This window comes from Urocitellus parryii, chromosome 6 (genome assembly GCF_045843805.1).
Source record: "Urocitellus parryii isolate mUroPar1 chromosome 6, mUroPar1.hap1, whole genome shotgun sequence".
Lineage (NCBI taxonomy): Eukaryota > Metazoa > Chordata > Mammalia > Rodentia > Sciuridae > Urocitellus > Urocitellus parryii.
In genome coordinates, this window is record NC_135536.1 from 177,266,182 (window position 1) to 177,280,785 (window position 14,604).

Here is a 14,604-nt window from a genome sequence, read left to right on the forward strand (position 1 = left end):
GAATGTAGCTCAGTGAAAATGTGGCCCTGAGTTCAGACCCCAGTATAAGAAACAAACAAACAACAACAACACACACACACACACAAAAAAAAAAAACACATAGACTTAAGCTAGGTTGAGTAGGTTCATATACCACCCCTTTTACTTTGTATGTTTGGACAAATCATTTAAGTTTTCTCTGTCTCCTCATCCTCAAAATGGGGATAATAATGGCACTTACGCTTATGTAATAGCTTTGTGGTGATTAAAAACATCACACAAAGCATTAGCAGAATACCCACCATATGGCGTATACTATATAAATTTAGCTGCTATCATCATCATCATCTTGGTGTGTTTCCGTTTATTCAGAATGACAGAATTCATTCATTCCCTCCACAGTAGAAAGCCAGGTGTGTGGGAGGGGCTGGCGATAGAGCAGTGAACATCACTTGCCTAGCTCCTAGTCTAGTGGCAGAAAACAAATGAGGTGGCAACAAAAGCTAGAAGAGAAATTAATGCTGTGAGAGAGTAACCAGGCAGAGGACAGCATATTAGGGACCATTAGGGCTTTCTAAGGACGCATCACAGCTTAGAAAGCCAATGGCCACGGGGCAGAGCTGCTATTTGCTGGCTGTCTTGTGTACTGGGCGCTTTACAAATGTGGTCTCCTTTCAGGGGAGTCTCAGAGACAGGTGACATCAAGGACTTTGACCAATGACAGTCTGAGCCAGGGTGGGGAGCCAGCCAATGAGGAGAGTCTGAGTCAGTTGCTTTGCTGTCTGTGGAGTTGTTGGGCTAGTAGGGTGGTTGCTGCTGATGGCTGCCTAGGGAGTGATTAGCAGAGCTCCCAGCCTGCCCTCCTCCTTTCCTTTCAGCCTTTCCCCTAGAAGGGTCCCAAAGACGGCACTTTTTTTTTTTTGCAAATCTTTTGAAAAATGAAAAATGCTAAGTAAAAAAAAAAAAAAAAAAAAAAAAAAAAGGAAAGAAAAGAAAAGTCCCTTAATTGTGGAAGGTGTTGTCTCTTGTCAGCAATCTTACTCCATCTCCCATGGCTCAGGCAGGAGCTGGCCTGAGGCCCTAGAGCTCTGGAGACAGTACTAACAAAGCCTTAAATTGAGGGCTTGATCTGACCCTTGTGGGGAGTATGAAAGAGCTGTGTTCCCAGGCTTAGAATGGTCTTCTCTGGGTTATTGAGCCCCGTCCCAGTTCTACTTGAAGCCCTTCAGTTGTTTCTCAATAACTTTGAGCTTACAGGAGGGCTGTTCCAGGTCCTGGGTGCCCCTCTCTGCAGATGTGTTGTTTATTCTACAACCCACCAAGCACTGCACCCCTTCAGCTCCATGATTCTGCTCCTTCCACCTAACATGCCACCCCTCCCTCAGAGCTCCCCTCTGCACACTGCCACAGTATCCTGTGTCCTCACATTGCCCCAGAGCAGGTACTGGGAAGTGTCTGGGAGTAGTGATGCTGGGCCCTATTTCTACAGATTACACCTACTTCTACAAGGGCCGGGACTACTGGAAGTTTGACAACCAGAAACTGAGTGTGGAGCCAGGCTACCCACGCAACATTCTGCGTGACTGGATGGGCTGTAACCAGAAGGAGGTGGAGCGGCGTAAGGAGCGGCGGCTGCCTCAGGACGATGTGGACATCATGGTGACCATCAATGATATGCCAGGCTCTGTGAATGCTGTGGCCGTGGTCATCCCCTGCATCCTGTCCCTCTGCATCCTGGTGCTGGTCTACACCATCTTCCAGTTCAAGAACAAGGCAGGCCCTCAGCCTGTCACTTACTATAAGCGGCCAGTCCAGGAGTGGGTGTGAGCAGCCCAGAGCCCTCTCTATCCACTCAGTCTGGCCAGCCAGGCCCTTCCTCACCAGGGTCTGAGGGGCAGTTCTGGCCACTGCCCACAGGGGCCAGCAGGGCCCTAGGCCAGGGTCATACAGCTGAAGTGGTGAGTGCATTGGCCTAGGCTGAGCATGGGGGAGGGGAGTGATGGGGGTTATGCCCCAGGATAGGTGTCTGGCACCCCGCTGCCAGCCTTCTGTCCTCGGTAAGCTACTCTTTACTCAAGGGAATAGGCCAGGCCCTGTCAGGAGCAGGGACCATGCCAGAAGAATCCCTGTGGCCACTGCATCCTGTGGTGTCCATGAGGCACCACAGCTCGTCCTGGCTGGGACCCAGTACCCTCCATGGGAAGCCAGCACTAGCTCTCATCCCCTATCTGGGAGATGCCACTAATCCCAGTCCTCTTCTGCCAACACCTGCTGGTCAGATGTCCCCCTATACCCAGCCCACTGTCCTTGAAGGCTATAGGACCCCTGCTGCCAACACAGTGGGCCACAAGACTGGGTTTCCCCTGCTGGCAAACAGCAGATCCCTCAGGAAACCTGCTCTGTTTGTCAGGTCTCCTTTGAGACCTAGGTTTAGGGTCACATGCTGCAGGCAGGGCTGTGGCCCAGCTGGGTCTGACAAGGACCCAGCTGTCACATCGTGAATATTTAAATGTCCTGTCACAATTGTTTAAAGTCCCATTTTGCAAAGGCTGCTTGAGGCTTTAGGTGAATTAGAAGTGACTGTTTTGGTGATGAAGCCAGCTTGGTGGCCCTCCCCCAGGTGATAAGGACCAAGGTGCTGTTAAGGCCACTCTAGCATCCCAACACTAGCTGTGGCCCTGCTCATGAGGCTCAAGAGTTGGGGCAGGAGCTGACCACATTTCCAGAGGCAGACTTGAGTTTGTGATGTCCTCTACTCCCCCTTCTATTAACCCTGTCCCTAGCCCTGCTCCATCCTGTTGCTTGTGGCCTGGAGGCTCAGCCTGACAAGTCAGGTGAAGCAGAGATGACTTCAGGGTCACTGCTGTCATGGCCTTGGAATAAGGGGCCCCAGGCAGCCTTCTGAAGCACTCAGTGCCCATACCCCCAGCTATATTAAGGCAAGTCAAACTCTCAGTCCAGAAGAGGTATTTAGGCCTTGAACTTGACCCTGGAAACCCAGCTCACTGAGCCCATCTTCTGCATTGCTCTTAGGAAAAGGGCACCCCCAAATGGTAGCAGCCCCAAGCCTAGGGGCCTCCCTTTCTGACCTTCTTAGACCTACCCTTCATGTCTGGCAGGAGTTTCCAGGCTCTGCTAGCCTTGCTACAATCTGGCAGAAGCAGCCCTGCTTGTCACTGAGGAACCCTAGGCAAGACCAGTGGGTGCAGTGGCTCTCTGCCAAAGCCAAAAAGAGGTGTTAGGCAATCTTCAGGGTGCTGGCAGGGTTCAAGATGCCACTCCTGTCCTCTGAGCCTGCATGGGCCTTGCCCCCACCCTGTGACCTCTGGGCTTTGGTTCTGCTTATCCTGTAGCACTGACAGGGACTCCTGCTGCCCTGGGAAGTGTCTTGAGTAAAATCTCTTGTCCCAGAGGCAACTTTGTGGGTCCACTGTGTCCCCAGTCATCATCATCCTGTTTTTTCTCATTTTGGCCAAGGGCAGGCTCCCTGGGGCAGGCGGGGAACAACTGCAGAGATATTAGTGATTCATAGGTTTGTACAGTGTTTTATACTTTGCAAAGCACTTTATTAGCTCACACCTGTCCACTCACATGAAACTCGTGTAGGCCCTGGGAGGCCAAGGGTAACTCTCATCATGCCCTCAGATGAAGCACAGAGAGGCTGTTACTTGACCAAGCCATCCTATGAGCTGGCTGGGTCTTGTGTTCCCCATCTGTGGACCCCTTTAGGGTCTGAGATAAGTGTCTCCTCTATCCATCTCTTCCTGCCCATCTCCCACCCCAATCCCTCTCTACTCCTCAGGTTGGTGCTCTCACTTACTGAAAGCTCTAGCCGTGCCCACCCCCACCCCAGCCCCCCAGGCTCCTTGCTGGCTCCTGGAACAAGGCCAGCTGTCAAAGAGCAGGGGATGGAGGCAGGCAGCCCAGGCTGCAGAAGTGAGGGATGTGAGGCCAGGCCCAGAGAGGGCTCGGCCTAGAGGCTTCCAATCTGGGATTCTCCTGCCTGTGGTCATCTGTGTGTCCATCACCCCAGGACAGGGCAGTCAGACAGAGGGGCAAAGTGCTGGTGGCCCCAGAGCCCAGCTTCTCCTCAGCCTGGGGGAATATCACAGCATTTCAGTGTCGGTCACATTTTAAACTGATCAGCCTTTGTATAATGTTTTTTAAATCATTTATAAATAAAACAGAAATACAGAGTGTGTCATTTCCCTGGGGTGTGGGAATAAACATCAGGGTCTGAGTGGCCTTAAGAAGCTTGGGAGAGAACAGGGTGCTTCGCGGTGTAGTGCAGCTGGCCCATCTCAGGCTGGGGAGTACCCATAGGAGGATGGGGAGGGTCGCTATGAATGAAATGAAGGCACAAGGCCCAAGTTCAGTTCTAGTAATATGGGACAGACACGCCGGAAGGTCAGAGGCCTCAGGTTCTTACTAGGCCCGGCCCAGTTCTGGTTCTGGTTCAGGGTAGCCTGCCCCAGGATGCTGGAGAGAGGACAGGGGTGAGCACGGGTTTGGGTGCAGGCTGGAGGCGAAAAGTTCGGGGTTAGGGAGAGGGGGTGCCCTCGAGGCGATCGTGCCGAGATTTCCTCTAGCCCCGCGGGACCTTTCTGGATTCCTTGGCGGCTCCTGGCGCCGGGGTGTAGGAGGTACCGGGCGTTGAGAGCCAGGCCGAACAGGGCTGAGGACGGAGGCTGCCGTCAGTACCAGGAGGTGCAGGCGATGAGGAAGCGCACGTCATCCAGAGGCCCCCACGGGTCGGGCTCGGGCTGCCGCTGGGGCTGCGGCTGCGGCCGGGGCCGCTCCCGGCCCTCTGGGGCCGCGGGCTGGGGCTGCGCGGGCTCCGGGCTGCCCTGGCCGCCGCTCAGTTGAGTGCCCATGATCTCTACAGGACAAAAAAACCCCAGGTGCTGGGTCAGCAGCCCCAACCCCGCGGCCCGCCCTCCCGACCCGCCCACCCCTCGGGGAGCCGGGTCCCTCACAGACCTTGGGAGGAGCCGTGACTGAAGTCACTCAGACCTCACTCTCCCTCCAGCCTCCAGAGCGGAAATGAGATATTTACAACCGGGGGCGGGACCCCGTGGACACGCCCAGCCAATCCCGCCCCAGCACCCAGGCCCCGCCCCGCAGTCTGGGAACTGAGACCGCTGCCTATACCACTTAAGCTCCAAGTACCTGAGGGTCACCTCCAAGTATTTCAGGTCAGAGGGCAAGAATGCCCTATGGCTGGGTGCCCGAGACCCTTCGGAGGGTCCCCACACTGGCCTGGGAGAGGTAGAACAGATTCATACCCTCTGAAGGCCAGAGAAGACAAGAGGCATAAGTTGGGTGAAAAATACAAGAACTAGAGTGAAGAGTGCTTCTTTTGCTCTGGGATAAAGTCTTCTATCCTGATGACGACGGTTAGGGCTGCGTATGTCCATCCCACCCAACCTTCACAGGACCCTAGAACGACTGGGAGAGGGCCATTCAGGCAGAGGTCCTCCCAGCAGCACATTCGGAATGGCTAGAAGGCAAGGGGCTCAGTGAATAATGCTTGCCTAGCATGCACCAAGTCCTGGGTTCCATCCCCAACAAATACACACACAAGAAGGACCAGAGAGGCAGCTGCCCTTTAATGGGGTGGCACAGGACAGCAGAACCCTCATCCAGGAGCCAACCAGCATTAACAATCAGCATGACATTGCAGGTTTTTAGAGTAACAACAGATTCAGGAGATGGCACAAGTGAGGGAGCTGGGTGCCCATCCACTCAGTTCCGGTGAGCTCCCTGCCACACCTTGCCAGCATCCAGTACAGACTAGGTGAGGTGTGAGAGGGAGCCAAAGTCCAGAGGCCGAAGCCCATGGAACAGCATGGAGGATGACTCAGGTGAGGCTGTAAAGAGAAGAAGGAACACTGTCAATAGACTTTTCACAGGGCACACCTCACCCCCACTCCTGGACTTTCGTTCGATCTCAGTCTTGAAGAGCCATTTTCAGAGAATGACCTGGTCCATCATCCAAGTTGCAACTGCATCCCATGTCACAATCTAGTTTAGAACTCTCAGTGCTTAAAGACTAAAAGTAACTCTTTCCCAACTCAAGTGGGCCAATTTGCTCAACAATTTATTTAGCTATTGATCATAAGGCAGTCTCAGAATATTAGAGAAGGAAGCAAGGGGGCTCAGTTTAGAGGAAAATACATGCCAGATTACAAGTCCCCAGTGGTAGCGCTGGCCTCCTTTTCCAGAATTCTGCCTTATCAGCACTAAGTAAATACAAAAAGTCACAAATACTAGGCTGGAAAATAGTTCTGCTCTGTAAGGACTGGGGTGAAAACACTCTTACTGAAAGTGATAATCATTATAGGATTTTAAAACTGAAGTATGTGTTTTCTAATTGCCTACCTGGCATCTTCATCATGAGGTCTAATGGGCGCCTCAAACAAAATGTGTCCCCAAACCAAAGACAAGTGAGTGATCTATCTTGCTCTCCAATACCCATTTTTTTTGGGGGGGGGGGTGTTACTGGGGGATCAAACTCAGGGCATCCCACCACTAAGCCACATCCCCAGCCCTATTTTGTATTTTATTTAGACAGGGTCTCACTGAGTTGCTTAATGCCTCACTAAGTTTCTGAGGATGGCTTTGAACTCATGATCCTCCTGTCTCAGCCTCCTGAGCCACTGGGATTACAGGCATGCACCACTGCACCGGGCTCCAATACCCATCTTCTTTACACTATCTAACTGCATAGGCAAGAACTACCAGAAAAACACTGACTAGTGTATCAATTCTACATGGCTTTAATGGCAGCTTCTAAAATTTTACTGTTAAATGCAACATTTGCTATTTTTTTTTGGTAGGTATCAATTATCATGTTATGATATCAATTATCATGTTATAGAAATTCCTTTTCTGTTCTCAGGTTGCTAAAAACATTTTTGTTCTTCAAATAAATGATTAATTGTATAAGTACTGCCTTCCTTACAAGAGGGGATCTATTTTACTCATTATCACATCACTATTGTCTGGCATATAAAAAGTTGTTACAGACTGTGGATATATCTCAGTGGCAGAATGTTTGCCTAGCACACAAGAGGGTCCTGGGTTTGATCCTCAGCACCACAGAGAAAAACAAAACCAAACAAACTTTCAGTTGTTCACCTGTACTAACAGCAAAATTAGTATGGTTCCCAAAGTGATCCCATCAAAATTACCCAAGGGTAGCTTTTTTAAAAAACAGACCAAATGGCTGGGGTTGTGGCTCAGTGGTAGAGTGCTCTCCTAGCACTTGTGAGGCCCTGGGTTCGATCCTCAGCACCACATAAAAATAAATAAATAAAATAAAGGTATGTGTCCAACTACAACTAAAAAAAAACAGACCAAAACAAGGCCCTACTTCAGCACAAAAAAGCTCAAAATTGCAGGCTGACAAAATTTCCTGATGTGGTCATGTGGGTGTTCAAAGTTCTCAGTTCTCTGAGAATACTCTCTCCTTCATATTCTCTCTCCATAATTTCTCATCTCTGTGTCTGAGGGTTTTCCTCACTCATCCCTGCACAAATACCTACTCATTCCTTGAAACCGGAATAAATAACCTGTCCTTTATGAAACTGCCATATGAAAGGCTTCTCATCAGAGATACCCAAGTCAACTTCTGAGGACAATTATAGTATTTTTTATTTCTCCTCTGAAGACAGGAGAAAAAAGTTATCTGTGGTCACTGTATCTTTTTCCCCACCTGCTATATTGTAAGCCCCCCAGAGGCAGAATGTAGAACTCAATTGCCTGGCTATCCCCTATGGAGTCTGTTCCTTAGGGATCAACGAACATCAGGCAAACCAATTAAGGAAGAAGAATGAAGGGAAGTTTTACCCATGGAAAATAGTTGTTCAGTTATTTGACATTTGCTCTCTTTTGGTGTTTCTATCCTAAATAGAGACCCCAAATAATTTAATTAAGTTTTCTATCTCCAGAGTTAGGGCTCCCAGTTTTGTTTTGTTTTTTAACCCACAGAAGTCCAGATTGGAATTTTGATGCATTATTCAGCTCCAACCAGTGCCTCAGGTATCAGGTATCTGGGGTCTCTTCAGTAATTAAGAGTAGCTTTCCCACCTTCCCTAGCCAAAAGCTCTTTTCTATTTCAGATCTTGGGCTACTGGCTAAGATACTGACACATGGGCAAATACAAACTGCAAACAAAATACAACCGTGAGCTGGGTGTAGTGGCACACCTCTGTAATCTCAGTGGCTTGGGAGGCTGAAACAGAAGGATCATAAGTTCAAAGCCAGCCTCAGCAATTTAGGGAAGTCCTAAGCAACTCAGAGAGACCCTGTCTCTAAGAATTAAAATACCAGTGGTTAAATGCCCCCGAATTCAATCCCTGGTACCAAAAAAACAAAACAAAACAAACAAACAAACAACAACAAAAAAACATGGTCAGTAAGCAAATAAGAAGGACCACAGGTCTGCCTACAGAGCCCAGTCTTCAAAGATGAGGATTAGTGGATGCTCAAGAAATGTTTACTGGCTGAATGTATTCCATATTCTGTGACTACGCAGCAGCACGTAGACACAGTCTCACTTGAGGAGAACCTACTAGTACAAACACAATAGGGCTCCCACTCTAACTGGCATCTTTTTTCCCCTTCCCTCAAAAGGCAAAGTATGCTCCTCCCCTGGCCCCAAATACCTGTCAATGAGGGAATCCCGCATGCTAGTGGCGATGGTGCTAGGCTGGGCTTCATTCAGTTTGAAAACACTCTCCACTACCGACAGCTCCGTGCTGGTTGTATCCAGGCCACAGAAGGCACACCAGTCGTTTACCACCATCCCAGCAGCTATCACCTCACTGCCGCGGTTCACGGTGCCTGCCTGCCGTGGGATGGGTTTGGTTTGAGTCATGGTACCAACAGTCAAAGCCTCTCCCTTCCCTATTGAGGACAATCCCACAAAACCACACTCCCCTAAGCCACAGTCCCAATTCCAAACTAGTGCAGGTAATGACTCAGATTCCCAAACACTGGGAGGGATCTGCCTCAGCAGGAGACAGAGGTCAGAGAGCAGGAATCCTTACCACAAGGGGGACCTGAAGAAGAGAAGACAGCTCATCTTGGTCTTCAATTGAAGTCTTGGGATGCACCAGCCCTCCCTGATTGCTAAAGACACAGTAGCTTCCTACTAGCACCTGGTCAGCCACCGTCTGTCTGAAGACTTCCACCTTGAGCACATCAGCCAAGATTTCTTCTGTTTCCTATTAGCCAAAGGTACTGTGATTAGGGCCCAGAACTTAAGGCTCAAGAACCAGGGGTACTCCAAGCCAGAACTATTCTGGGTTCAGCTCTGACTCCTTCATTTCTCTGCTTTGGAAGCCTCACTCAGAGAAAAGAGAAAGTAGAGCTTACAGCAGAGTCTAGGCCAGCTGCCGAGCACTTAATACCCATGCATGCCCTGAACTGCTAAAGGCCAGTCTCCATATCACCTTTTTTCCTCTAAACCACACTCAATTTCAACTGTCAAACATTTATCTTGATTCTGGATAAATCAATGGGCCAATCTTTGTGATCTTGAAGGATTAATGTCTTCCAAAGCTTCTGTCATTGAGCACACCATGTATGAGCTGTGTCACTATTCCTGAGTGCCTAAAATTTGAGAGCCCAGATATAAGGAGATATCATTTATGATACCTCTAACCTGTGGGACAAGAACAGTGCCTAACCAGAGAAGGCTGGTTCTGTGATTCTTGGGCCAGGCTGGGCTGACTTACCCTATCCAGGTCTGGGTGGACCAAGGCTACATAGTCATTGCAGGTAGTAACATTGCCCAAAGCTGAAAGCCGCTCCTCTACCCGACGGATCTGCACTGAGTCTGGGAGGCAGTTGCGAATGTGTTGCAGCTCCTGATCAGTAGTGTTGTTGGGCACCAGGAGCCCATGCCTGTTCCCTGGAAGACCCCAAATGAAGGGTAGGGCAAAGATGAACCATGAATATAGGAGATGTTTCTTGAACCCTGAGGGCTCAGGATACAACCAAGCCCAGTCTGATTAGCTTTCCAAGGATGATTGGAGTCTCAGACTCCAGCCCTCCAACCCAATAATCTATATGTCACTCAAGGGGATCAATGGTCCCCTGGGCAGTCCCAAGATGGCCCAGAAATCTATCCCAACAAACCCTGCCCACTTCATCATCATCATCTAGTAGGGGAAGGAGGACTAGTAGGAAAGGCCTTGGGCATGAGTTGTTCATTTTGCTGGCCCAGAGATGTAATTCAGTGGTGGAGCTCTCACCTAGCATGAGTGTGTCTCTGGGTTTGATCTGCAGCACTAGGGGGAGAAAAATTCAGCTAACACTACACACCTATCAGAATAGCTAAAAAATGTAAAACACCATCAGTACCAAGAGTTGTCAAATATGTGTGGAATTTCAACTCAAATACTCACATCCTCTGACAAGAGTATATACTGGTTAACCGCTTCATATATTTATCTGGCATCACCTACTAAGCTGAATAATCATAGCCTGTAACTCTGCCATTCTACTCTTAGGTAGTATATACCCAATAGAAATATGTACATTTTAATATTTACATACAACACTATTCCTAATAGATCAAGCCAAAAACTGATCAAATAACCAGTCATTAGAATACATGGAGGAATACATCCTAAATGTAATTATAGGACAAGAAGAATTAACAAAATTTAATTACACTGTGACAACTATGGCTAAACCTCTCCCTATCCCTGAAAGGCCACAACTCTAAACTTCAAAATTCTAAAGTTTAATAAGTTACTCTCATTAAAATACCAAAGACTGGGCTAAATTCTCTCCTTATGTCAAAATTTGCTTCAAGTTCTACTGCCATAATTAGAAATCAGTGTTTTATTATTTTGAATCAGAAAGCACTTAGATTTTTAAAAAATTAAAATACAAGAAAAGAAATACAAGGAATAGACTAGTGTATGACCCACATGTGCAGAACTAAAACATAAGAGGTGGTAGTAATGGGATACAGAGCCTGCTTTTTTTAAAAAAAAAAAAAAGGACTGATGGACAGAGTCAACAATCAACAGTGCTGAGAGATTAAGGAATCCCATTCAGAGATATGGTAAAGGAAAATAAAGACTTAAATGTAGCTGAACCGGATGATCCAGTCATTTTACAGAGGCAGAAATGGATGCTCAGAAAGAGAAAACAACGTTCCTATAGTAATTGGTGGAGAAAAGATGAGATTTAAATCCTCCTCCACCCTAGGTGTGGAACTTGGTAACATAGGTTCTCTGAGCCTCAGTTTCATCATCAAATAGGACAGTAACTGCTACTTCCCAGTGTCGTTGTGAAGATGGAGTGTGAACATGAGTGAAAGCACTTACTGCTATTTCTTATATGACTATTCTTGATAAGGCTTTGCCACAGGTTGTCCTTGATCTGGTGACACTCAGACTAGGTCCCACTCAGCCTGGGAGATTACATAGTATATGCAGATAATGAACGAAGCCTGAAAATTCCTAGGTCATTCGAGGTCCTCCTGAGGGATATGATTAGTGATTAATCGTGTTTGGAGGCTCTACTCTCTCCCTCGGCGTCCTCCACCTGCCTTACCCACACACATGCGCCCGATGATGCGGCAGCCGGCGATGGACGCGTGCACCACGGGGATGGTATCTGCGAGCTCGCCCTCGAACACACTGTAGGGACATGGACTTGGTGGTCACGGGCCGGGGGCCTGGAACTCCCGGTATCCCTCCCTTGCCGCCGCCATCGGCCCCGGGCTCCCTCCACACCTGTAGAAGTTCTCTGATCCTCCGATGGCCACCAGGCAGTAGGTGTTGGTAAGTTTGGCAAAGCAACCGATCTCACAGTTGTTCTCGAAGGACGCTCGGACCGCCATAAGGGAGGCCTGGGGGCTACAGAACCGGAGAGTTCAGGGCGGGCAGATCTCCCGGCCTCCGGCACTCCCAGCCGCGACCCCGCCCCCTCTCAACCTCGGGTCCCGCCCAGTGGGTCACGCCAGGGTCTCCAGCCCCAACTTCTCCCGACTCGGGGCCCGGAGCTGACCCTTACGGCTGCCCTTCACACCAGCTCACCAAGCGACGGCAGCCTCCACAAGAAAACTCCTTCACACGACAACTCCTTCTCTCCGTTTCCGCCTCGGCTCGGGCAGATTTCCGGGAGAGCCACGCGCTCCCCCGCCACGCATGCGGCCACTCTAGCTCCACCCTCTGGGCGGGCTCTATGGTTGCAAAAGACCCAACCTGACCGCGGCTCCGCCCCCAGCACGCCTACTCGTTGGTTCATTCTGAAGCTTTATAGGAAGTACCGTCGATCAAAACCTGCTGCAGGTCGCTTGTGTGGCTTGAAGGACAGGAGGAGCCAGAGATGCCCCGATTTTTTTGTTTGTATGCAGTACTAAGAATTGAACCCAGCTCCTGGCACGTGCTGGGCAAGAGCTTTATTACTGAGCTACATCCCCAACCCTAGAAGATAGGTTGATGATGGAGGTATTTGCTGAAATGAAGCCGAAGGAGGAAGGGCAGGTTTGAGAAAAGTGATGAATCTACCTCGGCCATACGGACGAAAATCCAGATTCGGAGCTTAGGAGAGAGTGAAAGACTGATGAATGAGGTTTGGGGCTGAAGCCTGGAGTAGATGAAGTCACCCAGGAGAGGGTATCCAGTGGGGAAAATCGAGACCAATATAGTCTGGAGAAGGAGACGTGGCCAGAGAAGCAAAGAAAACAGGCTGAAGGAGGTATTGGAGAGAAGGGAGGATGGAAGAAGCTGGGTCTTAGGCAGAGGTCAGAGGGGAAGAGGTCCAGGGTGGGCAATTCATGTGGGGGCTGACTTCAGCAAAGTGTCTCTCACAGGTCCTCTGTCCCTCACTCTCGGCACCACCTATTCCTGGGATAGTGGTCAGATAAGGGCCCTATTCTCATAAACAAAATGAACTTGGCTCACATATTGTAGAATCTATAAAAGTCTCAGAATTTCTTAGAAAGTTACACTGCAGGCAGAAGGGGCTTGGAACCCCTCACCTCAAGCCTTCACAGGTCCATCTGGTTTCCTCCAGAGCCAACCCCATAATCCTCCTGAATGGTGCCCTTTCCCATCCCCAACCTGCAATTCTATAGCTTGACATTCCTCAGGATACATACACCAAGCTGCTGCTGGGTCTAGCCATATCAGTCTTTATTGATTTGTATCATATATACACTGTCCCAGGAAAGTAGTGAGCTCAGGAAAAAGGCCTACAACCTGTCAATCAGTACTTCAAGAGACACTCAGCAAGATGGCATGTGTATGTGTCTGGGTATCCACATGCTCTATTTGTCCTCTCCATTTCACCTCAGACCCACTCACTCAGTCCTCTCTTGGACCTCTCTTCACTTTGCTCGCTCTACCAAGAATTCCTCTTTTCTGTCCCAAACCTCCCCATACTTCAAGGACTAGCTTAAAGGCTACCTGCTCCAAGAAACTTCTCTGACTCTATGTCCTTTTGCTCTCTGTTGCTGATTAATCTTTTGTTCAGTTCATCCCTGTCTTGTTCTCCAGTGGCTTCTGCAAGTAATTCTTATCCCCTAGGGTCTGAGTCTGATTTATCTGTTAGCCCTATGCCATGCCCAGCGCAGGGCTGGGAATATAGCTTAGGTGCAAGCAGATACAAGTTGGGGTGTGTGTGTGTGTGTGTGTTTTCGGTTGTGTGCATATTTATAGTTTTGGATCTTGAGGAGTTCTACAGTGTGCGCTGAATGTATATATTTTTGTGTAGCCATTCATTTAGCCAGATTACATTTATTGAGTATCTCTAAAGTTCTGAGTGGGTTTATCACATGGACCTATGTGTACTTACTTTATGCATCTATGGGTGTGCAACTTGTGGGTGTGTATCCAGTCAGTGTGCTGAGTCTATTATATGGACATTTTTTTTAAGAGAGAAAGAGAGAGAAAATTTTTTAATATTTATATTTTAGTTTTCGGAGGGCACAACATCTTTATTTTTATATGGTGCTGAGGATCAAACCCAGCGCCCCGCGCATGCCCAGCGAGCGCGCTACCGCTTGAGCCACATCCCCAGCCCTTATAGGGACATTTGAGGCAACTCTTAGTGTTTATATTTTGTGCACATGGAGACATGTGAATTGAATGTCATGTCTGAGAAGAAAACAGAAGCTTTAGACCGAGAGGATAAGGTCTGGCAGAGGGCCATATTCTGCCATTTACTTGGACCTGACCACTAATAAATCTTCCAAAATCTGGCCCTCTGCTCCCACATTTGTAAAAAGGGGGAATAATACCTATTAATAACTATTTAACAACAAGAGGTCCATCTTGTAGGATGTTGTGAGGTGGAAGGATAAGAAGAATCACTGATACAACATGCCCAGGACTCTAGCATATAGTAGGCAACCCTGTGTATATATGTGTGTGTGTGTGTGTGTGTGTGTGTGTGTTTTGTGTGTGCATGCACAAGCGTGCACGAGCATGCACTTTCACATACAAGTACACACAAGAATCTTGAACCCCGGGAGTTTCTGACCCAGGCCTACCCTCCCCATAAGCTCTGGCTTTGCTCTTCCACCCCAGGGTTTGGGATCTGAGCAAGTCAAGGCTCAGTGGATAGAAGAAGGATCTGTCCCTGCCGGGAACAGGA

At 48.8% G+C, this 14,604-nt stretch overlaps 3 protein-coding genes across 4 annotated transcripts in view; 1 reads left to right on the top strand and 2 right to left on the bottom strand.

Annotated features, from left to right (window-relative positions):
• Positions 1-1,806, top strand: part of Mmp24 (matrix metallopeptidase 24) — a 38,951-nt gene extending 37,145 nt beyond the window's left edge. Inside the window, exon 9 of the mRNA XM_026383240.2 lies at positions 1,469-1,806. Coding sequence (XP_026239025.1) covers positions 1,469-1,806 — 338 coding nt within the window. The remainder of the gene's footprint in view (positions 1-1,468) is intronic.
• A 1,756-nt stretch (positions 1,807-3,562) lies between these two features.
• Positions 3,563-5,029, bottom strand: Mmp24os (MMP24 opposite strand). Its single transcript, XM_026383241.2, has 2 exons — positions 4,960-5,029; positions 3,563-4,858 (listed from the first exon to the last, which is right to left on the bottom strand). Exon 2 carries the CDS (start codon positions 4,851-4,853, stop codon positions 4,674-4,676), a length of 180 nt encoding a protein of 59 aa, XP_026239026.2. The 5' UTR covers positions 4,854-4,858; positions 4,960-5,029; the 3' UTR covers positions 3,563-4,673.
• A 534-nt stretch (positions 5,030-5,563) lies between these two features.
• Positions 5,564-12,127, bottom strand: Eif6 (eukaryotic translation initiation factor 6). 2 transcript variants are annotated; one of them, XM_026383214.2, is made up of 7 exons: positions 12,042-12,127; positions 11,739-11,861; positions 11,557-11,642; positions 9,723-9,898; positions 9,033-9,209; positions 8,649-8,830; positions 5,564-5,849 (listed from the first exon to the last, which is right to left on the bottom strand). In XM_026383214.2, exons 2-7 carry the CDS (start codon positions 11,843-11,845, stop codon positions 5,840-5,842), a joined length of 738 nt encoding a protein of 245 aa, XP_026238999.1. In that variant the 5' UTR covers positions 11,846-11,861; positions 12,042-12,127; the 3' UTR covers positions 5,564-5,839. The 2 variants fall into 2 exon arrangements, with proteins under 2 accessions (XP_026238999.1, XP_026239000.1); XM_026383215.2 differs by having other exon boundaries at positions 12,013-12,089.
• Between the last annotated feature and the right edge of the window lie 2,477 nt (positions 12,128-14,604).

Bases quoted from the DNA above. Each gene is read 5' to 3' on its own strand.
- Mmp24os (XM_026383241.2), bottom strand. From the start codon at position 4,853: ATGGGCACTCAACTGAGCGGCGGCCAGGGCAGCCCGGAGCCCGCGCAG.
- Eif6 (XM_026383214.2), bottom strand. From the start codon at position 11,845: ATGGCGGTCCGAGCGTCCTTCGAGAACAACTGTGAGATCGGTTGCTTT. The intron at 9,210-9,722 runs GTAAGTCAGCCC...TTTGGCTAATAG, and splicing joins TCCACCCAGACCTGGATAGG to GAAACAGAAGAAATCTTGGC. The intron at 8,831-9,032 runs GTAAGGATTCCT...ATCCCACGGCAG, and splicing joins TTCTTCAGGTCCCCCTTGTG to GCAGGCACCGTGAACCGCGG.